The following is a 20,692-nucleotide window of genomic DNA, read 5'->3' as shown; positions in this document are numbered from 1 at the left end:
TAACTATTTTTAAGTATAATTAGTATTCACTGACATTATTTTTAGTTTTAAAACATTTTGTTGAGATTTTATATTTTCTACCGACTCATTATTTGTTTATTTCACTTTATTTTCATATTTTAGAAACAGCTGTCTTTCTCGGTACAAACTAGAAACCTAAACAAATTTTCAATTTTTAATTACTAATTAGTATCTGCAAATATAACCCTGATCATTTTTCGGTACAATTAAAACGCATAAAGTTTGTCTGACATAAAATAAATAGTAAACTAGTTAAGCCAGAATAGCTAAATTAGTTATAACTATTATAAATTTATAACCTACCCTTTCACTAATAGAACAGATCGAGATCATTGAGTAAGCGCTCCAATACATTGAAATATATTTTATAGCACGAAGATGTGTAAAACATAACTATTGTCTGTTTCGTTAAAATGCATATATATAATAAAAAAAAATATAAAGTAAATATTATTTTGTTGTTTTTGTTATTGTAACAGTTTTAGTTATCTTACTTGTGACAGTTAAATAATACATTTCATAACAGTCTGTTTTATTTATTTCAGGCAAAATAACGCGTATTTGTCATCAGAAAATGACGGAGACCCTGAAGTCATGTTGGAATTATTGGCCCGAATAGGCCAAAATATCATGAGAGCAAATGAATTGGAAAAGTAAGGCCAACATTAAGAATTAAGACATCAACATTGTGAAATTCGGTCGTTTTTTCCAAAACGAATTTATTTTTCAATTTTAAGAGTATAAAAGAAATAGATAATATAGCTTTATACCGTGAGCACTGAAAATATATACCAGCACTAGCCGCAGGGCACTACGCGAATAATATTATTTGATCAAATTGTTAGTTTCCAGATAACCGTAACAATACAAAATAAAAGATATGTTTATTGCAAAAATTATAATAAATACGATTAGACAAATATTTTTTGCAGCAAACGCGCATTTTATTAGATTTTTTCAATTTAAATATTACTATATTTTAAATCAGATTTCTGGCGATATTCAAGAAAAATTTTACGAAAATTCAATGACATATTATTTTAGTTCAGTTCAACATATTATACAAAAGCATATAATATGTTAAGAATGTTTTAATTATTCTGTATGGTAAATTATTTTTTATATATTTTTTTTACAAAGTGAGTGCCTCCAAATCTTTAATTACTGAGTGAAAAATAATAGTGTCAAAAAATTGAAATATCTGAATGTTATCAATTATATAATTATGATTGAACGAAAAAACCTATAATATAATAATATTATATTCACGCTTGCACGCGTTTTCTTTGCGGACATAATGTCTGCAGTAAAGTTGCTAGTATTTATTATATTGGTGTTCAATAAACCATCAGTCAAATAGATAAAAAAAAATAGTTTACGATCGCTAAAAAACGATTTCACAAAAAAAAATTGTATAGTGGAAAATACGGACTATGAAAACGTCAAACAGCTGAGTATATACAGGATGATTCATCAAATAATATGATCAACCGCAGTTTTTTATTTAATTTTACGTTCATTCAAATTTTACTGTTTAGGTTATTACTTATTAGTTAACTTAGAAACCATATTTTCAAATTCTTAGATTTTTATACCATTATTAAAGAAGGTTTAAATGTTAATGTATGATATAAATCAAGATTCGAGCGAATAATTTCTAAGTTATTAACCTTCATTTACTTAAAACAAAAAGATTGAAATATGTAGGAGTTATAGATTTTTAAAATAATAATAATTTTTATTAGTTTATTAAAAATATGTACAAATAGTTAGTAATTAGTACAAATTATCAAAGTATAATAACTAATAAGTATTACCTAACCTAATTACGTATTAGATTATTTTATTTTTTATTTATTTAATGTTTAATCATTATTAAAAACTATTATAAGTACCTACGTAAACTTTAATAACTAAAAAACTATTTAGTCATTTTTTTATTTAAAAGAATACATTTTCATAAAAATCATTTGGTAAATAATTTATAGGGAAGAAGGGTAGTTCTCATAAAAAAGATAATAATTTGTATCGCCACAGGTTATTTTATTATAAAGGTATAAAAATCTTAGTATTTAAAAATATGGTCTTTAAGTAAACGTACTATAAAATTATTAAGATCGAAATTTTAATTAATGAATTAAATTAATGAAGTATAAAAGGAGGTTAGCATACTTGGTAAACCGCTTTGTATATAAATATAAAAATACATTTTATTATTATTTGGTATTAATACAGACTTTGGAAACTATGATTCTTTAAGTTTTGACATTCGTCACTCCCCAAAAGTGATAAAGAAAATATACCTACGATAAATTAAATTGAAGATGGCCAAATCGGTATACCAAGCGATGAGAATCAAATACATTTAGTTTAACAGATTAACAACAAATATTTACAATTCTTCGAATCTTATACTTTTAATAGCTACATCTACAATTACATTTTCAGATTTAATACTACAGCCTAATAAATAAACTAATAGGATTTAATAATATACCCCTAATAGATACCTGCTGTAATACGCGACGATACCAAATTTTAACTAAGTAGGTGGTACCTTCTAATCGATTGTTTGTAACTATTTGGCAGTACAAGATACAATTATCATTAGAATAAGGTACAATGATGGTAAATTATAGTTTTACGCCACTATTAATTACAACTGAGTAAAAGTAAATAATAACAATTTATACATATTTAACCCAAGCACAGTTAGTTTTTCATTAAATAAAAATATGAACAACTTAATAAAGACATATATTATCCATTATCCTACATATTACCAAGATATTTGAGTTCATAGTTTACCAGTAAGTACCTACATCAAATGTATCTTTAATCACGTTCTGATTCTTTAGTCAGTGCAGATTTAAGCCTGGTAAATTGACTGTCACTTGTGGTATCTCTTTCTTCACAAACAGAAATTATAATGTTGACTCTGGTCATCAATTAAACATCATTTTTCATATGATTAAGGGCTAAACGGAATATTTTTCCAAGAATTTTGATGTTGTAGAGTGGTGGCATAAGAGTAGGTACCCGACAAAATATTGTTCCCACTCATCAAAACTTTAAATAAGTTATTAAAAGTATAATTGCCGTAGGCATAGTTATCATATCGTGCCCCAATTGATGATTGCAATTGAACATCGTTGACACAGTGGGTCTAAGGGGTCTTCATATGCCATATTATTCTATTAATACCGTATATACGATTCACACATTTGCGCCTGTAGTAATGGGATCACGGAAGTCATATTGTATGTATACGACACAAGTTATTTAAGTAAAATTCCAACAAAAATGGACTACTCGACAGCAATAATTTATCAACTATCAACAACATATAATTATCACTATGATTGTATTTACTTACCTACTGGAAGAGTAAATGCTGAATGTATTTTAAAATATAGAAACTTTATTATTGAAATAATCGAACGTATGTAATCTACAATCTGCGCATAGAAATCCCATTAATATTTCCAAGAATGTAATAGACACAAAAAATAAAACATTTTGTGATTTGTTTTTATTGTTCGTCTAAAAATTAAAATATAAGATCGTTAATAACAATGAAAAAACTTGGAAATATGACATGATATAAAACAATTATTACTTAATCGAATAGGCACTAATCCCTAGGGTATACCTACCAAATTCATTTTATTTTTCGGTGCATTTGGTGTTTTGTTTTTTTGTTTTTTTATTTTTTTACATAGGTACAAATTGAATTGTAAATAATTTTTATTTTAATATATAACCATGGATTAGCAATCATAATACTATTAATACTCATATAGGATAATGAAATATAAATAACAAGTAAATAGTTACCTAACTAACTTCACTTTATTTAAAGATTATTATGTTTAACTTTGACTTTAACAATTATAATTAACTTATTTAAGTTAAAAAATGCTTATAAAAGATTACCTTAGAAAACATATATAATAAATGTTATCAAAAATCCAACTAAGATAATCGATCATCTTTTATATTTAATATAAAAGAGATTGATACCTACTTAAAATTTATCTTTGAATTATTAACTATAGTTTCTCGTGTCGTGATTATATAATATATTTGAAAAATGTTTATTTTATAAAGTAAGTACCTTTAGTACCTACTTATAGTAAGAATTTCTAGAAAGTCGTAAACAGTACAAATAATATTTATAAAAAGTAAGCTCACATGTAAAATTCATTTTTTTCAATCATATATTCATATTTCATGAATTCATATCGGAAATAACACAAAAGTTTAATCAAAAACTACCTACTAACTAGTAACGTTAATAAAAAAAATTAAGTTAAGGCAAAACGCCCATCTGGTTATCGTTTTTTATGATATAATTGCATATATAATCTACTAAACTCTTTCCAACAAGAAAACAAATCAAATAGGTAGTACAAGATTATGAAAATCAAACTGCATTAAACTTTCTACCTAATCAATTAAGTAGGTAGTTGTTCTAGTCATGAGAAAATATTTTCAATAAATGATTTCAATAAGTACTTATGTCCATTGGATCAACACCAACTTCAACATTCATTTCGAATAAACACAATAATATTGTGATTATTATATATATATATACTCTTTTTTTACCTATTATTTTTTTATTTCTTTTAGCTAAATTATTCAGCTCATATTTCAGAATAAGAATAAAAAGTTAAGTTTTTGATTCTTTCTCTTCTGTCTTTTTCGGCGAAAATTCCAGTTAATTTTAGATTGAACCTAGTCCAATTGACAACATATAATTTACCAACCTAATTCCAAAACATTGACCTTATTTAAAAAATGAAATCTCAAGATAAAACGTTTATAATATATTACATCATTAAATATAATATCATTTACTAATAATTGTTTAAGCATATTCGTGACTTCAAAAATAATTTCAAGAAAAATTTTAAATACCTACTATATAATATTACCCTACAAAAAAGTCAGAAATTTTAATTTAATAATAATAAAAATTATAAGTTATCATATAAAAATAAAACGTTTCGAGTACTACTAAACTATTTTTGTTATATTTTTACGAAAGCATACAACTATTAAATGCTTAAATACCTACTAGAAATATGCCAATTGCGTATCATATAGGTATAATGTAATATTAGATTTATAACTCGATAATAATAAATAGCACTTATAGAAAAATATATTTTTATCTCATATGGAAAAATTGCTTAGTTTGGTCAATCATTAATAGTTACATTTCTCAGATAGATATCTACAACTAACCTTCAACAACTGAGATGTCTGTTCAATTTTGCAATATCCATAACGGGAATATTATTACTCCGTATTGACTGTTTGGTTCTGTAATATATATTAATATTCATGAAACCTAGTGAAACATGATGTTATAAATTAACATTATGAAAAATGTATTTTAGTCGGTATTATAAATGAAAATAATTGAAAGAAAGATGAAGGATAAAAAAATCATGTAATATCAATAAATCATTATAAATCTTCAAACAAATTAAAATATATTTTCCCCTTAAAAAAATATCTCAAGAACATTATTTTTACATGTTAGTTTTAAAATTTAAATAAATATAAGAGTAGGTAGGTATATTAAAAATATATAGGAAATTTAAGTGGGTCATGGAGCTTGATTGAAATTTTTAAAACCAGCGCTGTACATTCGTTAATTGTATTTTTGAAACGCATAAATTGATTTTCAATCTATTGAGTACAGGATAAATACAATTTATTGAGGTTTTACACTACCTTCCCCATTGCACTAATAACAAATAGTCAAATTGCAAATCAACTCGTACTCACATGGCAAAAAAAAATTTTTGAGGTGAATCTAATTATATTTTAACACTACTCCTTTCCCACCACTAAACTGAAAATCGAATACACAATTATAAAAAAAATTAATTTAAACATGTAAACAAATTAAAAAACTCACTGTATGTGACCATGCATAAAATGTCCCAAGTCACAAATACGCATAGGTGTTTAATATTATAATTGTGCAGTACCACCTATTACCTACCTAGATCATAGTTAGGTATATATGATATATCTACCTATCTTCAAAACTCGCTGTCTATAAATTCTTTTTTGTTGAATTCTCAAATTCAAAACCTAATCACTAAAATAAAAATAAATAGTATATTAGTATCATTATTTATTTTATACATTGACTAAAGTAGTTAATAATTAATTAAATATTATAATTTTATATAAATATTATAAAAACATAGTAGGTACTATTTCTCAAGACTAGGAAAGTTAACTAATAACTAATTTTATTAACTCGTTAAGTTATATTAATATAAAAATAAGTTAAGTTTAATAAACTTAGTTTTTAGTTAAAAGTTACTTATCTGTTTTTTAACTTGTAAGTTATAATTTAAATAGAAAAAAGGAACTCAACTTAGTTTAAAATCAATTCTATTTTTTTTCTTATACTGAATGTTTACAATCTATACCAAAAGCATAATAAAAGGCAAATTCAATATACTATAAAAAAACAGAAATATATAGTAAAAATAATATATATTAGAGAAATTAGTAAGACAAATAAAAGAAAGCCAACTTAAGTTTCAAGTTAAAAAAATTAATTTAATATGACTATATAAATACAATTAATTAACTGATATAAACCACTATATAAATATGTGTGGAAATTCTTATTTTGGTTTAATAAATAAAATACAAAATAAATTTTTTAATAAAACCTATTATATTGTGCTTCAAACGTTCAAGTAAGAAAAAACAAGGTATATAATATAGAATAAACACAGATATTGAATGTTGTATCAAAGGTTGGTACACTGTTATTGTCCAACATTGCATAACATTGATACACTTTTAAACTTCCTGAGGGGATACAACAACTTTATCCATAAACCAAAGTTTATAACAATATAATTATACAACTTACCTGTGAAACCTGTGTTGAGTAAATTTCACTAATAATAAGTTATTCTAGAGGCTAAATTACATACTTTGACCTTTCAATATTGTAGAGAATCAATTTGAGCTCTTCAAGCATTTAATAATAATTGAACTAAGTACAAATGAAGAATAATTTGAAAAAATTCAATTTTTAAAAATTGTTTAATTGTTTTTCAGTTCTAAGCGTGGGCTTGATTTGGGCTTAAGCCGAGGCTATTCAGGCACACAAGCAGCAAAACATTTAATGGGCATGGCAGCAGCTAATTTTGCTGGTGGTCCAGGACGCCGACGTCGCAGTGATATGCTTCCTAAGCTTCTTACACCTTAAACTTTTAGTTTGTTATAAATTATATTTACAAACTATTACATTCAAATATATACTAAATATTATATAAATATATGAATTATATATATATATAATAATATAAATAAATATATATATATAGACATATTACAAGTCAATGATTATTTTAAGCATAATCCATCCATTGTTTTGTGAATGTTATCCCACCTTCAGTAGAATGTTAACAGATTATAAAATGTTATAGATTAGCATAATTGCTTACTGTACGTATTTCTTTTAATTAGACTATTTGAATTGTAAACTCAATGACTTAAAATGTTTAACTCATATTTTATTTAATGTCGAAATACAGCACATTCCTGTTTTAAACTGAGTTTTTAATTTTAAACACCTTAAATATCCAAATTTCTGGTAAACTGTGATGTACCTATGTACCTGTATTAATGTAGGTATACAATTGTATACATAAAAACAACAAAAATATTATTTTTAAATAATTTTAATAAAATATAATATATATACAGCATAGTATTATAATAATTATTATTATTATGATAGATCTAAAAGAACACTACAAAATAAAATATAAATAAAACCAACATAAATTCATACACAAACAATACCTAATATTAAATGCCATCTAAAATATTAGAAATATTATTTATAATTTTATCATATAGCCTAATGATTTGTTAAAACACAAAACAAAAACATCACAATTAATAATAATAAAAACATAATAATGTAAAATAATACTCATCAATTGTAACTAAAAATAGACAATTGAAAAACAAGTTAAACAATAATAAAGTGAAAGATTATAAAACAATAATTATTATTTTAGTTTGAAATACTGACTAGGGATCTTTTATGCTCATTTAGACTAAGTTTTAAATTATTACACATTTAAAATCTAAACATGGTAAAATATTGGTAACAAGAATATGATTTCATAGATTGTGCTTCTTACAAAATGACAAACAAATAATTAAAATAAAACATAATTAATGTAATTAATTTAGGAGAAATCACAAAAAGACTGTAGGTGTGTAATAAATAAGTAGATAAGTAAAGCGATTATTAATAAAATTATTTTTAGTTTTATTATAACTTAAAATCATAAGAGCTGACACCATTTTAAGACTGATACCTAAAGAAAAACATAATTTTAAGTTAAGTACAAGTTGTAATATGTAGATGCTTCTAACTCCGGGAAACATACCCTGAACTCCGCACGAAAAATGAAATATCAGTTAGAGCTTAGTATATATATAAACAAAAAATACATACATGGATATTAGTATTCTGTCACAAAATGTTGGGAAGCCAATTTAACATTATGTATCAAACAGGTATAATAAATGGGACAAAACGTTTTTTTTTTTTTTTAAAGAAACCTAATAAAATGCTAATATCTAGAATATCTTTAACTGTTTAAATCTATAATTATAATTATGTTAATTATTATTGTATATTATGTAGTATATTTTCAGTGTGAACTCTACATTAAAAAAAACCACTTAACACATTATAGCATTGCACTCGACATGAAAATAAAAATAAATAAATAAATACATACATATGTATAAAGAAAAACAAAACAGAATACAAAATGAATAGTTCTTAGTGAATTCCAAATAAAACATCAAAAATATCCAAGTGTAGATAACATATAACAAGCTAAAAAAAATTCTTTAAATGTCTATACAAAAATTAACAATTACTCAAATTTGTTTTTAAGAAACTTTACATTTAAACTAAACATAAAAGTAAATATTATATTATTTAAATGCAATTTGTTTTCAAAATTTTAGCATTTTACACAATAGATTTAATCATTCAGAACATAGAATAATTTTTAATTTCTTTGTCAACATTATTATATGAACAAAAAATTGCATTAACATTGGAAATTTATAATGTGACTTCACTAGGAACTATCCAATTTCGAAATAAAACAAAAACAAAAAAATTATTAACAATAATAATTACTATACAGTAATTAATATTAGACAAGCTCTTTAAAATGTTTAAACAGATAATTAAAGCAAAGAAATCAGATACCTGTTGTTCAAATGGTGATACAATACAAATGGCACCGATTTTAAACATAAAATAATACATTATGATGAGGAAAATTTTTTTACGTATACACTTAAATTATTGGCTAAAAAAATTGTTCTATTCATTTTAATAGTTGATTAAACCATATTTGATTATTTTGAGTAAATAAAAAGGTTTGAGAAAACTTAGGCAGTGGTGTACGCAGAGGTCAGACACTATATAATATTAATATGATATAAGTTACAACTAGTAATATTTTAATTTAGTTAATTATTAATAATTATTTATTATTATTATTATTATTATTATTATTATTGTTATAATATATATATATATATATATATATATATGTTTATTTTTTTTTTTACAAATAACTATATTTCAATTATCTATTATGTATCTAAAGTCCCAATTTGTCAAAATCTAACAACAAGAAAGGATCAAAAGAAATATATATGAATTCAGATTTTGTAAACAAGTTAACAAAAGAACAAAATCAATGAAAAAAGAGATTGTATCTTATCTAAGGTAGAGCAAGATTTTGATATTGAATAAATATACTTAAGTATATTTATATGTATGAAATGTACCATTATCATTTTAGTGTAACATGGTATATTCACATAGTGATGTAATAACAATATTTCTGAGTTTTCTGACTCTTGAACAAAATTGATTTCCTGCGAACGCCACTGGCTAAACAAAGCCATCTTAGTAAAAACCTACTAAATCATAATAATATTGATACAAGCAGAATTTCTCATAAACAGTTTGGTCCTCCTATTTTATTATTAATTGTGTACTGAGGTTGCAAAAACAAAATGTATAAATGTATCTAAATAAAATAGACAGTTTGCATACCTTAAAACTCGGCAAACTCTTTGGCGCATTTTTCTGTTGAAGAGATTCTCAATGCTTCTTCCTCATATTCATCAAAATTGCTTGTATCTCCTGGTCCTTTGCACCTAGGAATGAACGGAGCTTCAATTTTCTTCTGAAACACGGCAATCCAATCTGTTGATGCAAACCACTTGTGTCCTTTGATATCGTTGACACCATTCTTCAAGTTTCCAAATCGTTTGGTTAGATCCACTTGTAGCAAATTCCTCAGTAGGTCTTTAAGGTCAGAACCAAAATGTGATGGGAAACGTACTTTGCCCGAGACAATTTTCTCGTATATCTGAATAGGTTGGTCGGCAAAGAATGGTGGATAACCAGCAGCCATCTCGTATACTAGAACTCCAAGAGCCCACCAGTCGACAGCTTTGTTATATCCCTTGCTTAATATAATTTCGGGTGCCAAATATTCAGGCGTACCACACAGGGTCCATGTCCGCCCTTTGACACGTTTCGCAAAACCAAAGTCAGTCACTTTCAAATAGCCCTGCGAATCGATCAGCAAGTTTTCTGGCTTGAGATCTCTGTAGATTAGGTCAAGATAGTGTAGGTACTCGAATGCTAGCACTATTTGAGCCGCGTAAAAACGCGAATGTGGTTCGCTAAAACGACCAACCTTTCGCAGGTGAGAGAACATTTCACCTCCCGGTACATATTCAAGCACCATATATAAATTGGAATTGTCCTTGAAGTGGTATTTCAAACTGACGAGGAACGGGAAACTAATTGCTTGTAAAATTCTCTTTTCGTTCAACGTGTGTTCTACCTGTTTCAACTTCACCACTTTCTGTTTGTCAAGTATTTTCATAGCATAATACTCCTTGGAAGCCTTATGTTGTACAATCATGACACGGCCAAACGAGCCCGTACCTAACGTCTTGATACGGTCAAAATCTTCTAGGGCCGCCGTGTTCGTGGGGTTCTTTTTCCACTTCTCCTCGAAGTCCTCCTTGGCCTGATCGAGGAACTCTTTGACGCTCTCAGCCGAGTCGCCTTTCTTGTTAGCCGTCGCGGCGTTGCCCATCGCGTTCGCTTTTTTACCTTCCAGGGCTCCCAACGAACGAGTTGTCATTAACCAACGACGTACAGCTGATTTTTTAACGTGCTGCGCCGAACGTCCGCTGCACGGTCAACTCTATGTTTTAATCGAAACCGTCTCTGTACAGCCAAGTTAATCAAGCCTTATAGTTTATCATCACGGGCTTACCTCAAAATCGGACGAGGCTGGTTCGGCGGAACGACGGCGATATTCGCAAACGATCGGGCACTGTCATAATTTATTGTTTAATCGACGACTTACAAGAATCGGTAAAGGGATTAAATTCTCGAAAATACATAAACAAAATGGTCAATAAAAAAAATTGATAGGAAAAGAATTTTTCCTTTTCCCCCGACCAAAAATTCTCAAAATGGCCGATCGACCAGCTGCGGGCTAGCCGTGGAAGAGACGACTTCCGGGACCGGGAAGAAAAAACTCACATTGCACCGCCACCGCGTAAATTCTCTCCACACCGCCCTCTGCTAGCACAACAACTCGCTGTTGCCTGTTTTGCCAACACCGACCACCGGGCACCGACGATAGTACGATACGTTCGTGATACGTCACCAACGCCGGCGAAAGCCGAAACGCCGAACAGCAATAACCAACAAGGACAACAATGGCGACCGGTGTCGTTCTCTTGTTCTGCGTTAACAACAAAAGAATTATGATAACAATATAAAAAGTACTCGTGTACAGCTTATTAGTTATTACTTAGTCCACACTCCACTGATCTTTCTTTGTGTCTTCTCGAAAACCGGTGCAATTGGCGTGTTTCACACACACACGAGTTGTAAGACAAACGTTCTTAATAATATAACATAATTACCTACCTAAAAGAAATATAAAATACACCCAAATAACAAGTGTGAAGTATAATAATATAATCGAATGGAGCCAGTGGAGAAATATTACTTTTCGTACACCGTATTAACGTACATAATATCTAAACCGACTTCAATCGAAAATTAAGATTAACAGTATTAAGTAAATTATAATACGGTACGAGGCTCTAAGCTCTCGTCATAAAATGAACATACATTATAATATACTCCGACATCATATTGTCTTACCAACCAGCCAAGCATAATACGTTTTCTACTTTCTAGTCTTCGCATTAATAATATTATATTATTATTATTATTATTATAAGTCAATAAGATGGAATAAACTATTATGTATGTATAGATTATCATAATAAATTCACGTTTAAACCAAATTCCCTCTCTATAACATTAACAAAACTTTTGAGATTACGATTGTATTATTTTAAGGATAAATTTTAGCAAATATTGAGCACTAAACAATGACTATAACATTTAATTGATATTTTTGTTGTTTATTATGAATTATTACTGAAAGAGAAAAAAGTATATACATACAAATATTAGTTTTCAAATATTTAAATATCATACTATTATATTTATTGACTTAAATATTGTTAAATATTGTCTCAAAACTGCACAGTATGAACAATAGAAGTATTGGATAGTTAAATTTGTCTTAAAATTATTCTGTAAAAGTGTCAAGTGGAACATATATACTATACACTATAACATTATGTATATTATGCAAGAACTAATCACTGACAAAATTAACCATCTACAAGACTATTGACTTCACATTTAAGGTATTATGTTGTAATTATCAATGCAACATAACCAACTTAATTACCAGGAAACAATTATATTTATTTTAATAAACAGAAATATTTAAAAAAAATATATATTTAACAAAGGCAAGAAATTTGATCCCCTAAAAAATCTTAGAAAGTTCTTAACTCAAGATATTAAAAATAATTCACTAAAAGTTTTAGTTACAACAAAAATATAGGCCATAAAAATCTAAAATTTAACATGCACTGTACAATATAATATAAAAGTTAAAAAAAATTTATTATATGCTAGTACACATATTGTAGATATTGATTTGATGCTAAATTACGCTTATTTGTGGTGTTCAGTGGTCATCATTTATAATTTATATCCATTGTTACCTACATTGATTTTAATAGTTGGACCAAACTCCAAATGCAACATAAGTTCTATTTCAATTTTTTATAATGATAGAAGAATACATTAAAAATTTCAATAGAATCTTGAAATGCTTTTAATATTTGATGCATAGATAATATAAATTATCTATGCCCCAACGAGTAACATACAAAATAAGAGAATGCCCCAAAAAAATTCAATTTATCGTTTTAACAAGAAATGAAACAAATTTGTATCAAAACAAGTATTGTATTAAATCTCTAAAAAATACCATATACATTTAATTTCCACTATTGTAGAAAAATAATTTGAATTATATTATATAACTAGATTGAATAATTTTGAGCATAAATAACTAATAACAATTATATTATAATTAATCATAATGCAAAAAAAAAAAAAGCAAGCTCATATTCTTAACTGAATTTTTTTCTTTATCAATAATATTGTTAATGAAGATCATTGATCATCAAAAGATTTTCTGATTTATCTTAATTTAAGCAATTAATATAATCCAAGTAAAAAAAGTCCATCACGACTATGAACATCGTGGATATTAACAAGTAAATACTCATATTTATTGTATTAAAAATGTTATTGCAAATAACAATTGTTCTCTTAATTTGACTATTTAACAAATGAAATTAAAATATATACTTGCACAAGAAAAAAATATTATTAAATGAGAAACTAAAATTTTAGGATGTTAATTTTTACTCTTTTATGCTATTAATTAATAACCATATAATATGGTACATCATATGTATAAATTAAGTATAATTAAAAAATGGTTTTGAATAGGATTTGGTTAATCTAGTAAATCACAAATGCAAGGTATACATTCTAGACAATTTATTAATTAAAACAGATACAGTACAGTACAATTTATAACTGTGTAAGATACACAGTTTTTAGTATTACCAAAACAGGACTTTGAAAAATATTTTTAAATAATCGTAAAAATTACACCAATTTTATGCAAAGAAAAATTGAATAAAGTAGGGTGTATACAAGGGTAAAAAAAATAAAATAGGTAGGACTTTATAGACTATATAATATATAATTACCATTGGTAAGTATATTTAATACTAGAACTGTATTATCCTAAATAGGTAAATTGTAATTACAACCATAGTTTTAAAAATGTATTCCACTTTGAACTTATAGATAAATTGTTTATTTAAATTTAAAGTAGAATATAATACAAAAACCCTACTAGTGGGACCACAACAGGTATTACTAATTTTCTAGCTACTTATAGTAGTTTAGAGAAATATTGATAGTTTTCAATATTAAAATTAAAAAAGAAACCATCCCTTGTCTAAAACTATACTTTTGTATAATATAATTTTACCATATCCTATAGTAAAAAGATATAAAATAAAAATTGACCAAGTTTATTAAGACGTAAAAAAAAAACCATTAACTTAAAATTAAGTTTAAAATTAATTAATTATCAAAGTACCGCGGAGCTGTCGAGTTTTGAGAAAAGGAAACATTTTGTACGTCATATTATAATTTGGAGCATTTACAAATTGAACATGGAGAGTTAATAATTCATGTATCAAAGAGATCTGCTTCGAAGTCAAAATGGTAGTTATCATTATAACAAAAGGAGGGCAGGGTCTAGAATAATTTAATGTCATGGACATGTGTTTACGCTTCGACAAATTGGGGCTCTGCGGTAGCTGGATCTTCTTCAGCTTCTTCTAATTTAGCCTTTTTCTCGTTATCTGCAGATTCAACTGCTGCTTCAGAAGCACCAGATTTCCTCTTAACACCCTTTTGACAACTGTCTGTTTCTTCTTCATCTGAAATAAATAAATATAAATTAACTTTTGTTCAATTAAATATATATATATATAACTCAAACAAACCTTTGGCATCACCATTCTGTTCCTTTTCAACGACATCCTCCTCATCTTCTTCTTCTTCAGAAGCACCATTTTCTTTTACTTCATCGTCTTCCTCTTCAGCTTTTGCGGATCCATTTTCAGCAGCCTTTTCTTTAGCTGGAGATTCAACTATCTTGGCTGGAGAATCTGGCACCTTCTTTTCTTTCACTGGCGAGTCAGCTACTTTCTTTTCTGGGGTGGTGATAGTTTCACTAAAAAAAAATAAAAATAAATGAAATCAAAAGAGCATTATAAAAGCAATACTCAATATAAACGATTACATTAATTTAAATAAACGTCATATTTTATCTGATACAATTATCATAATACATCTACAAGCGAAGAAAATCTACAAATTATAAGAAGTTATAAAAGGATTCTAGCAGGTGGGCAGTGACAGTATAATAAATAGACCAAGTGTTTACTACACATTTGAAATTGAAATAATTGCTTAATTCATTTGAAAGGATTTTGAAAGTAATATTAGATTTATTCCACACTAAACAAATGCATTTAACACGAGTATTTATCAAACATTCAATTTGTTTACATAACAAACATGAGAATGAGAAGACACATGAGGGCAACACTTTAATCATTAACTACTATAATACTAATATTAATGCAAACTAATGGGCCAATTACAGGGGCAATGATTATAAAAACAAGGGGTCAACGTGCTACACGGTTGACCTCTGGTTAATTGTAATTTGATGGAGCGTAACTGCATATTAAACAACATACGTTATCGATAAATTAAATGTTTTTTTTTTTTTTTTTTTGCGAGGGTCTTGACATGCGTGCGGCCGGCGGCATTGTCAGATAAGCGAATCGCTTCAGAAAGACGCAGTGATTCGGGAAAAAAAACGACGCGGCGTCTGTTGGGCAAGGTCGAAAAGCGACAGATTTCGGAATAACAACCGCGTCCGCCGTCGACCATGTGATTCCCACGCCTGTCCGTGACAATCGACAAAAGCCGGATGTCCGATCGGAAATTGAGTTTTAGGTGAAACGTAAAGCCGGCGAGGGTGGGCAGACGATTTCAAACATCCTCCAGGCGGGGGAGTCGTCACGGGTCGAGGGAGACAATGATCGTCGGCAGCGGTCAAAGACTCGCGGCGAGCCAACGTCTCGGCGCGGCATTAACGTCGGCGTCCGATCAAGTATGCGCGTGACCGCGGCGGACGGGGAAAAAAACGGCCCCCCACGACCGTGGTAGCGCCAACGTTAGGACCCGCGGGCCACAACGCGTCGGCGCGAAGACGGCGACAATACACAACAATAGTATACATTAACTCTAAACACTAATAATAATCTTAATAATAGTTAAAGTAATATAATAATATTGACAATAATTAATAATGCTAATAAAGACTTACCTAACATCAGCTACAACGTCGGCCATTGTGTGCGGTATTTTTAGAGTTCGTAGACAGAAGGGCAAGCGAAAAGCGAATAGGAACTGTGTTGTGCGTTCAGTAACGGACTCGGAATAAATAAACCGTGGAGCGAGCGCGACAAAGGGAAGAGACGCGGCGTTTGTGTTTCGCGAATGAGAAGAAGCGTCGGTGGCGGCGGCAACAATGGAGGGAATGCCGCCGGACGCCAACCGCGACGCGTACCCGTCACAATCGACCGCGCGCCGAAACTATCGATATCCCGCGGGACCGCGTCCGCCGGTCGTCCGGCCCGTTTCGGGGCTCAAAATTACCGCAAACGGGCCAGGAACCACGGACACGAACTTCTGACTGCCATTGACGGTGAAAAATTTCGTTTTCGCCGGTTTTCGCGAATTCCGTGTCGCGAAAATCGAACGGCAATCGATAGCGATTCCGCGGGTCAGGTCGGCGTGGGTGAAAACCGTTGAACCGCCAGGGCGCACGCGCAGTGACCTCGATCGGTAGGGCCAATCCGACTAACGATATCCGGGCGGCGTGACCAACCGCACGGGCTGCCCGGTAAACAACTCTACGGTTGGCAACTCCGGTCGGCTTTTATTTTTTCACGACGCTCGCGACCCCTCCGACCATCAAGAGTTCACGACCACCCACCTCCGCCGTGGACCGATAATTTCGCTCGCTTTTTACACATCTCTTTTTTCTCACCACACTATTTAGCCGCACGGTTTTTTTTTTTTTTATTATTACTATTATACATTTATACCTACCACCTATCCTTCCACTTTACGTTCATAAACGGATAATACATTACAATATCGGTTTTTTTTTTCTCTTTCTTTTGGTGGGTCGGGTTTACGACTATAATGACGAAAGGGAAAAATCAACAATACATAACGTTTATTATGGTGTATGGTATATTTGCCATTTGGCTCGTGACATATTTTGGTCGTCCACCGTCGCCACACCACCCGTCTTCGTGCAATCGTCGTAAAAATACAAAATAAAATAGTAAATAATAATAACCTAAACACTAATAAGTACAAAGACGGTTTTCCCACCGTCCAATCTATCGTAGTATATATATATATTATTGTACGCGTTAATGGGCAGAACTCGGTCCTTATAATAATAATAATATTATCGTATTATTATGACCGTTCTCGGTTTTTTCACTGTGCGATACCGCGATCGATGACATCGTGTGTAAATGTCCTCTACGGACTTCGAGTTTTTCATCGTACGTCCGTCGTACCTGTTTTTGAAGCGTAAATAATTTGGTGCTAGGAGAATTAAAAACGGACGAATTGTCATAACATTTTATGGGTCTTTAATCACTCTCGGATAAATATTATATCCAATTATTTTGTACTGAAATTGTGCATCTTATCATAATATTATGGTTACTAAACTTAGATAGTTAGATAAACGAAATCATTTTTCTGCCTACTGCTATAATTAAATAGGTGTTATTTTTGTTCGAAACTCCCCAAGTTCAAGCTAATCTGTTGCTCACCGGTGTGGTGGTGTAATTATATCGGTAATTGATATACCTACCATATTATAATATATACGTTAGTTAATGCTTGCAAGGTGTACAAAATAACGAAACGAACGAGAAAGTAAATTTCCTCCTCTTGCCTATCCCCACTAGGTTAGGTTATTCGGCACACGACCGTCGTAACATCTACAATATTTTTAATAATTTTTTTTTTCGTCTTTCAAGTGTTCGTGACACACACCGACACCGTGTTCTTTGGCAGAGCAGCTGCAGGACGCGTGCCAGATGCCAGCGGTGTAATAATAATATAAAAACCACAAAGGACGCCTCACGAACGCCGACGATCGATTTATTAACGGAAATAACCGAACATTATTATATTATTATTATTTTAGGCTACTACGCTAAGCGGCTATATTACAGTATTACGTCTTTAGATTATTTTAATGGTATTTACTATTTAGATAAGGAAATCAAAAAATGTTAAAATTATATTATTCCTCGAAAATAAAAACAACAACTCGGAAAACCCGTAAGACTGGTTTATTTTGACTGTGTTTTGATAATTTCAATTTTCCTAAAGTGGAGTAAAGAAATTCGATTCTCCGACTAATGAAACGGTATCTAAACGAATATTTTACCTACATCGCGGTTATACAAATTAATAGTAAATACGGTATAGTACAAGTTCAGCACGTTTTCGAAGGGTGCCGAGTACTACTGTTTGACTAATAGAGGGTGCTACGTACGAATACAGGACCCTCCCTGAAAGCTGAAACACATTTTTGCCTCCCAATTCTCAAATTGTAATTCCTAACCTACGAAGTACATAATAATGTTATACTATATTATACTGTACACGATTTCCATTTTCCCACGTAGAAAATTTAGTGGGGTTGGTAGGTAGTACTCTGAAGCATAATATTAATATTTAATTTTTAGTGCACGTAGGTATTCTGTTTAGTGTTTACAAACCCATAATGCCATACGCGGTCTAACGCGGACAATATTATTGACAGCAAACAAAATGAATACGTTGTAAACTTGTACAAATGTACAATAAAATAGTAATATAATATACTGAAACCGTCTTATGAACAATATTAACGAAATTTATGTGTTTTAACGACCTAGAGAACTGAGTTCACGAAAGTGTACACATAACTGTATAAGTATATAATATATAGAATAGTAGGTGCACAATGGCATAGAAATCCATTGAGGAGAACGACGGCGATTACACAGCCATTGTGCGTCGGTACATAACTCAGTTTTTTTAAGTTATAATAATATAAATCCGACAGAGCAAAAAATCAAATCGAAAAGAATTCGATTCTCAGAATTTTATCTAGATCCATGTTACATTATAATTATAAATAAATTTATACGTATTTCGACATATTTTCATGACGAATTTCGAGTTATTAAAAATCGGTAGCCAGACAACTATAAAAAAAAAAAAAATACGTAAGCGGTATTCTTCCGATTTGGTTTTGTTTTTAAATATTTTCACTAAAAGTCACCATATTTTAACGCCCACATGCCATAAGTAATTTTTTTTATTATCGTTGTAGTTCGTTAGGTTACCCGTAATATTATCATATTATATACTTATTGAAGTGCGCTCAACGTTTTACAATTTATGCGATCGTGATACGCCGACGCAACAAGACTTGGATCGGCGCACGCCTTGGCAGCGTTTTGTGAGAAAATGTTACATATTTTTTTTTTTTTAAACATATATTACCCATATAGGTACTATATTATCATTATAAATTATAATCGTATCGTATTATAATTTCTGCGTTGTAAGTAAAAATAATGCAGCGATTTTATAAGGATAATGATATTAGTATAGTCTTTAAATGATGCCGACCGAGTTCTGCGTTATCGACTATCGCTCGTCAGTGACAAGACTTCATGCTGAAGCATACCCACTTTATAAATATTTAATATATCATTATTTTTCTATGGTCGCCACTCGCCACCACTAGAGACCCGAACTCCACAATACATTACTGTGTACTTTATTACTATTAAAGAATTATTATTTATTATTAAATTCTAAAAATATACGTAAGTAACAGTATATAATATATACTGTAACATATCATGTTCATGGTATATACTAATCCGTTTGAAAAATTTATTCACATTTGATGTTGTAAATATAAACATTTACGTTTTTATCAAACCGAATATTTGACAGTTAATTTAAATAAATTGTGAAGACAAACGTAAGAAGTGTAGACTTAATAATTGATCTTTTAACAGTTCCAATAATCATCAAAATATGATATAGAACTATAATATTATTAAATAAATCGTTTTTATAGTATTTACTATTTACCTAACCAATTACGATCGGTAGTTAATTGTAATATCGTTTAACATTTCCTAAAGTTGACGTCTTAACATTCACTATTCATTATACATCAAGTAATAATTTATTCGAATTAAAGATGAATAATCGGAATATTTATACCTGAAATTCTAAAAAAAAAACTATGAAAAATGAAATGATGATCATACAATATGATACATGGTTTGTATGTTATACAAAAATTGTGACACCGACTGTGGTACTCTGGTCTACCATTTTGATTCCCAATCATGGAGGAAACAACTTCTTTATCCCTATAGTATACAA

At 29.4% G+C, this 20,692-nt stretch overlaps 3 protein-coding genes across 4 annotated transcripts in view; 1 reads left to right on the top strand and 2 right to left on the bottom strand.

Moving 5' to 3' along the window:
* LOC114126146 (diuretic hormone class 2) overlaps positions 1-7,624 on the top strand; it is a 44,533-nt gene extending 36,909 nt beyond the window's left edge. For both annotated transcript variants that reach the window (XM_027990029.2, XM_050202847.1), the window contains exons 3-4: positions 567-674; positions 7,129-7,624. In XM_027990029.2, coding sequence (XP_027845830.1) covers positions 567-674; positions 7,129-7,279 — 259 coding nt within the window. In that variant the 3' untranslated portion in view covers positions 7,280-7,624. The remainder of the gene's footprint in view (positions 1-566; positions 675-7,128) is intronic.
* Positions 7,625-7,736: 112 nt separating this feature from the next.
* On the bottom strand, positions 7,737-11,842 carry LOC114126142 (cAMP-dependent protein kinase catalytic subunit 1). Its single transcript, XM_027990024.2, has one exon. The coding sequence runs from the start codon at positions 11,286-11,288 to the stop codon at positions 10,182-10,184; it is 1,107 nt and encodes a 368-aa protein (XP_027845825.1). The 5' UTR covers positions 11,289-11,842; the 3' UTR covers positions 7,737-10,181.
* Positions 11,843-14,086: 2,244 nt separating this feature from the next.
* Positions 14,087-16,734, bottom strand: LOC114126141 (nucleolin-like). The gene is made up of 3 exons (XM_027990023.2): positions 16,524-16,734; positions 15,127-15,356; positions 14,087-15,060 (listed from the first exon to the last, which is right to left on the bottom strand). Exons 1-3 carry the CDS (start codon positions 16,547-16,549, stop codon positions 14,906-14,908), a joined length of 411 nt encoding a protein of 136 aa, XP_027845824.1. The 5' UTR covers positions 16,550-16,734; the 3' UTR covers positions 14,087-14,905.
* Between the last annotated feature and the right edge of the window lie 3,958 nt (positions 16,735-20,692).

The sequence above is a fragment of the Aphis gossypii genome, chromosome 3 (assembly GCF_020184175.1).
Source record: "Aphis gossypii isolate Hap1 chromosome 3, ASM2018417v2, whole genome shotgun sequence".
NCBI classification, from domain to species: Eukaryota; Metazoa; Arthropoda; class Insecta; order Hemiptera; family Aphididae; genus Aphis; species Aphis gossypii.
This window is presented reverse-complemented; position numbering and strand designations above follow the sequence as displayed.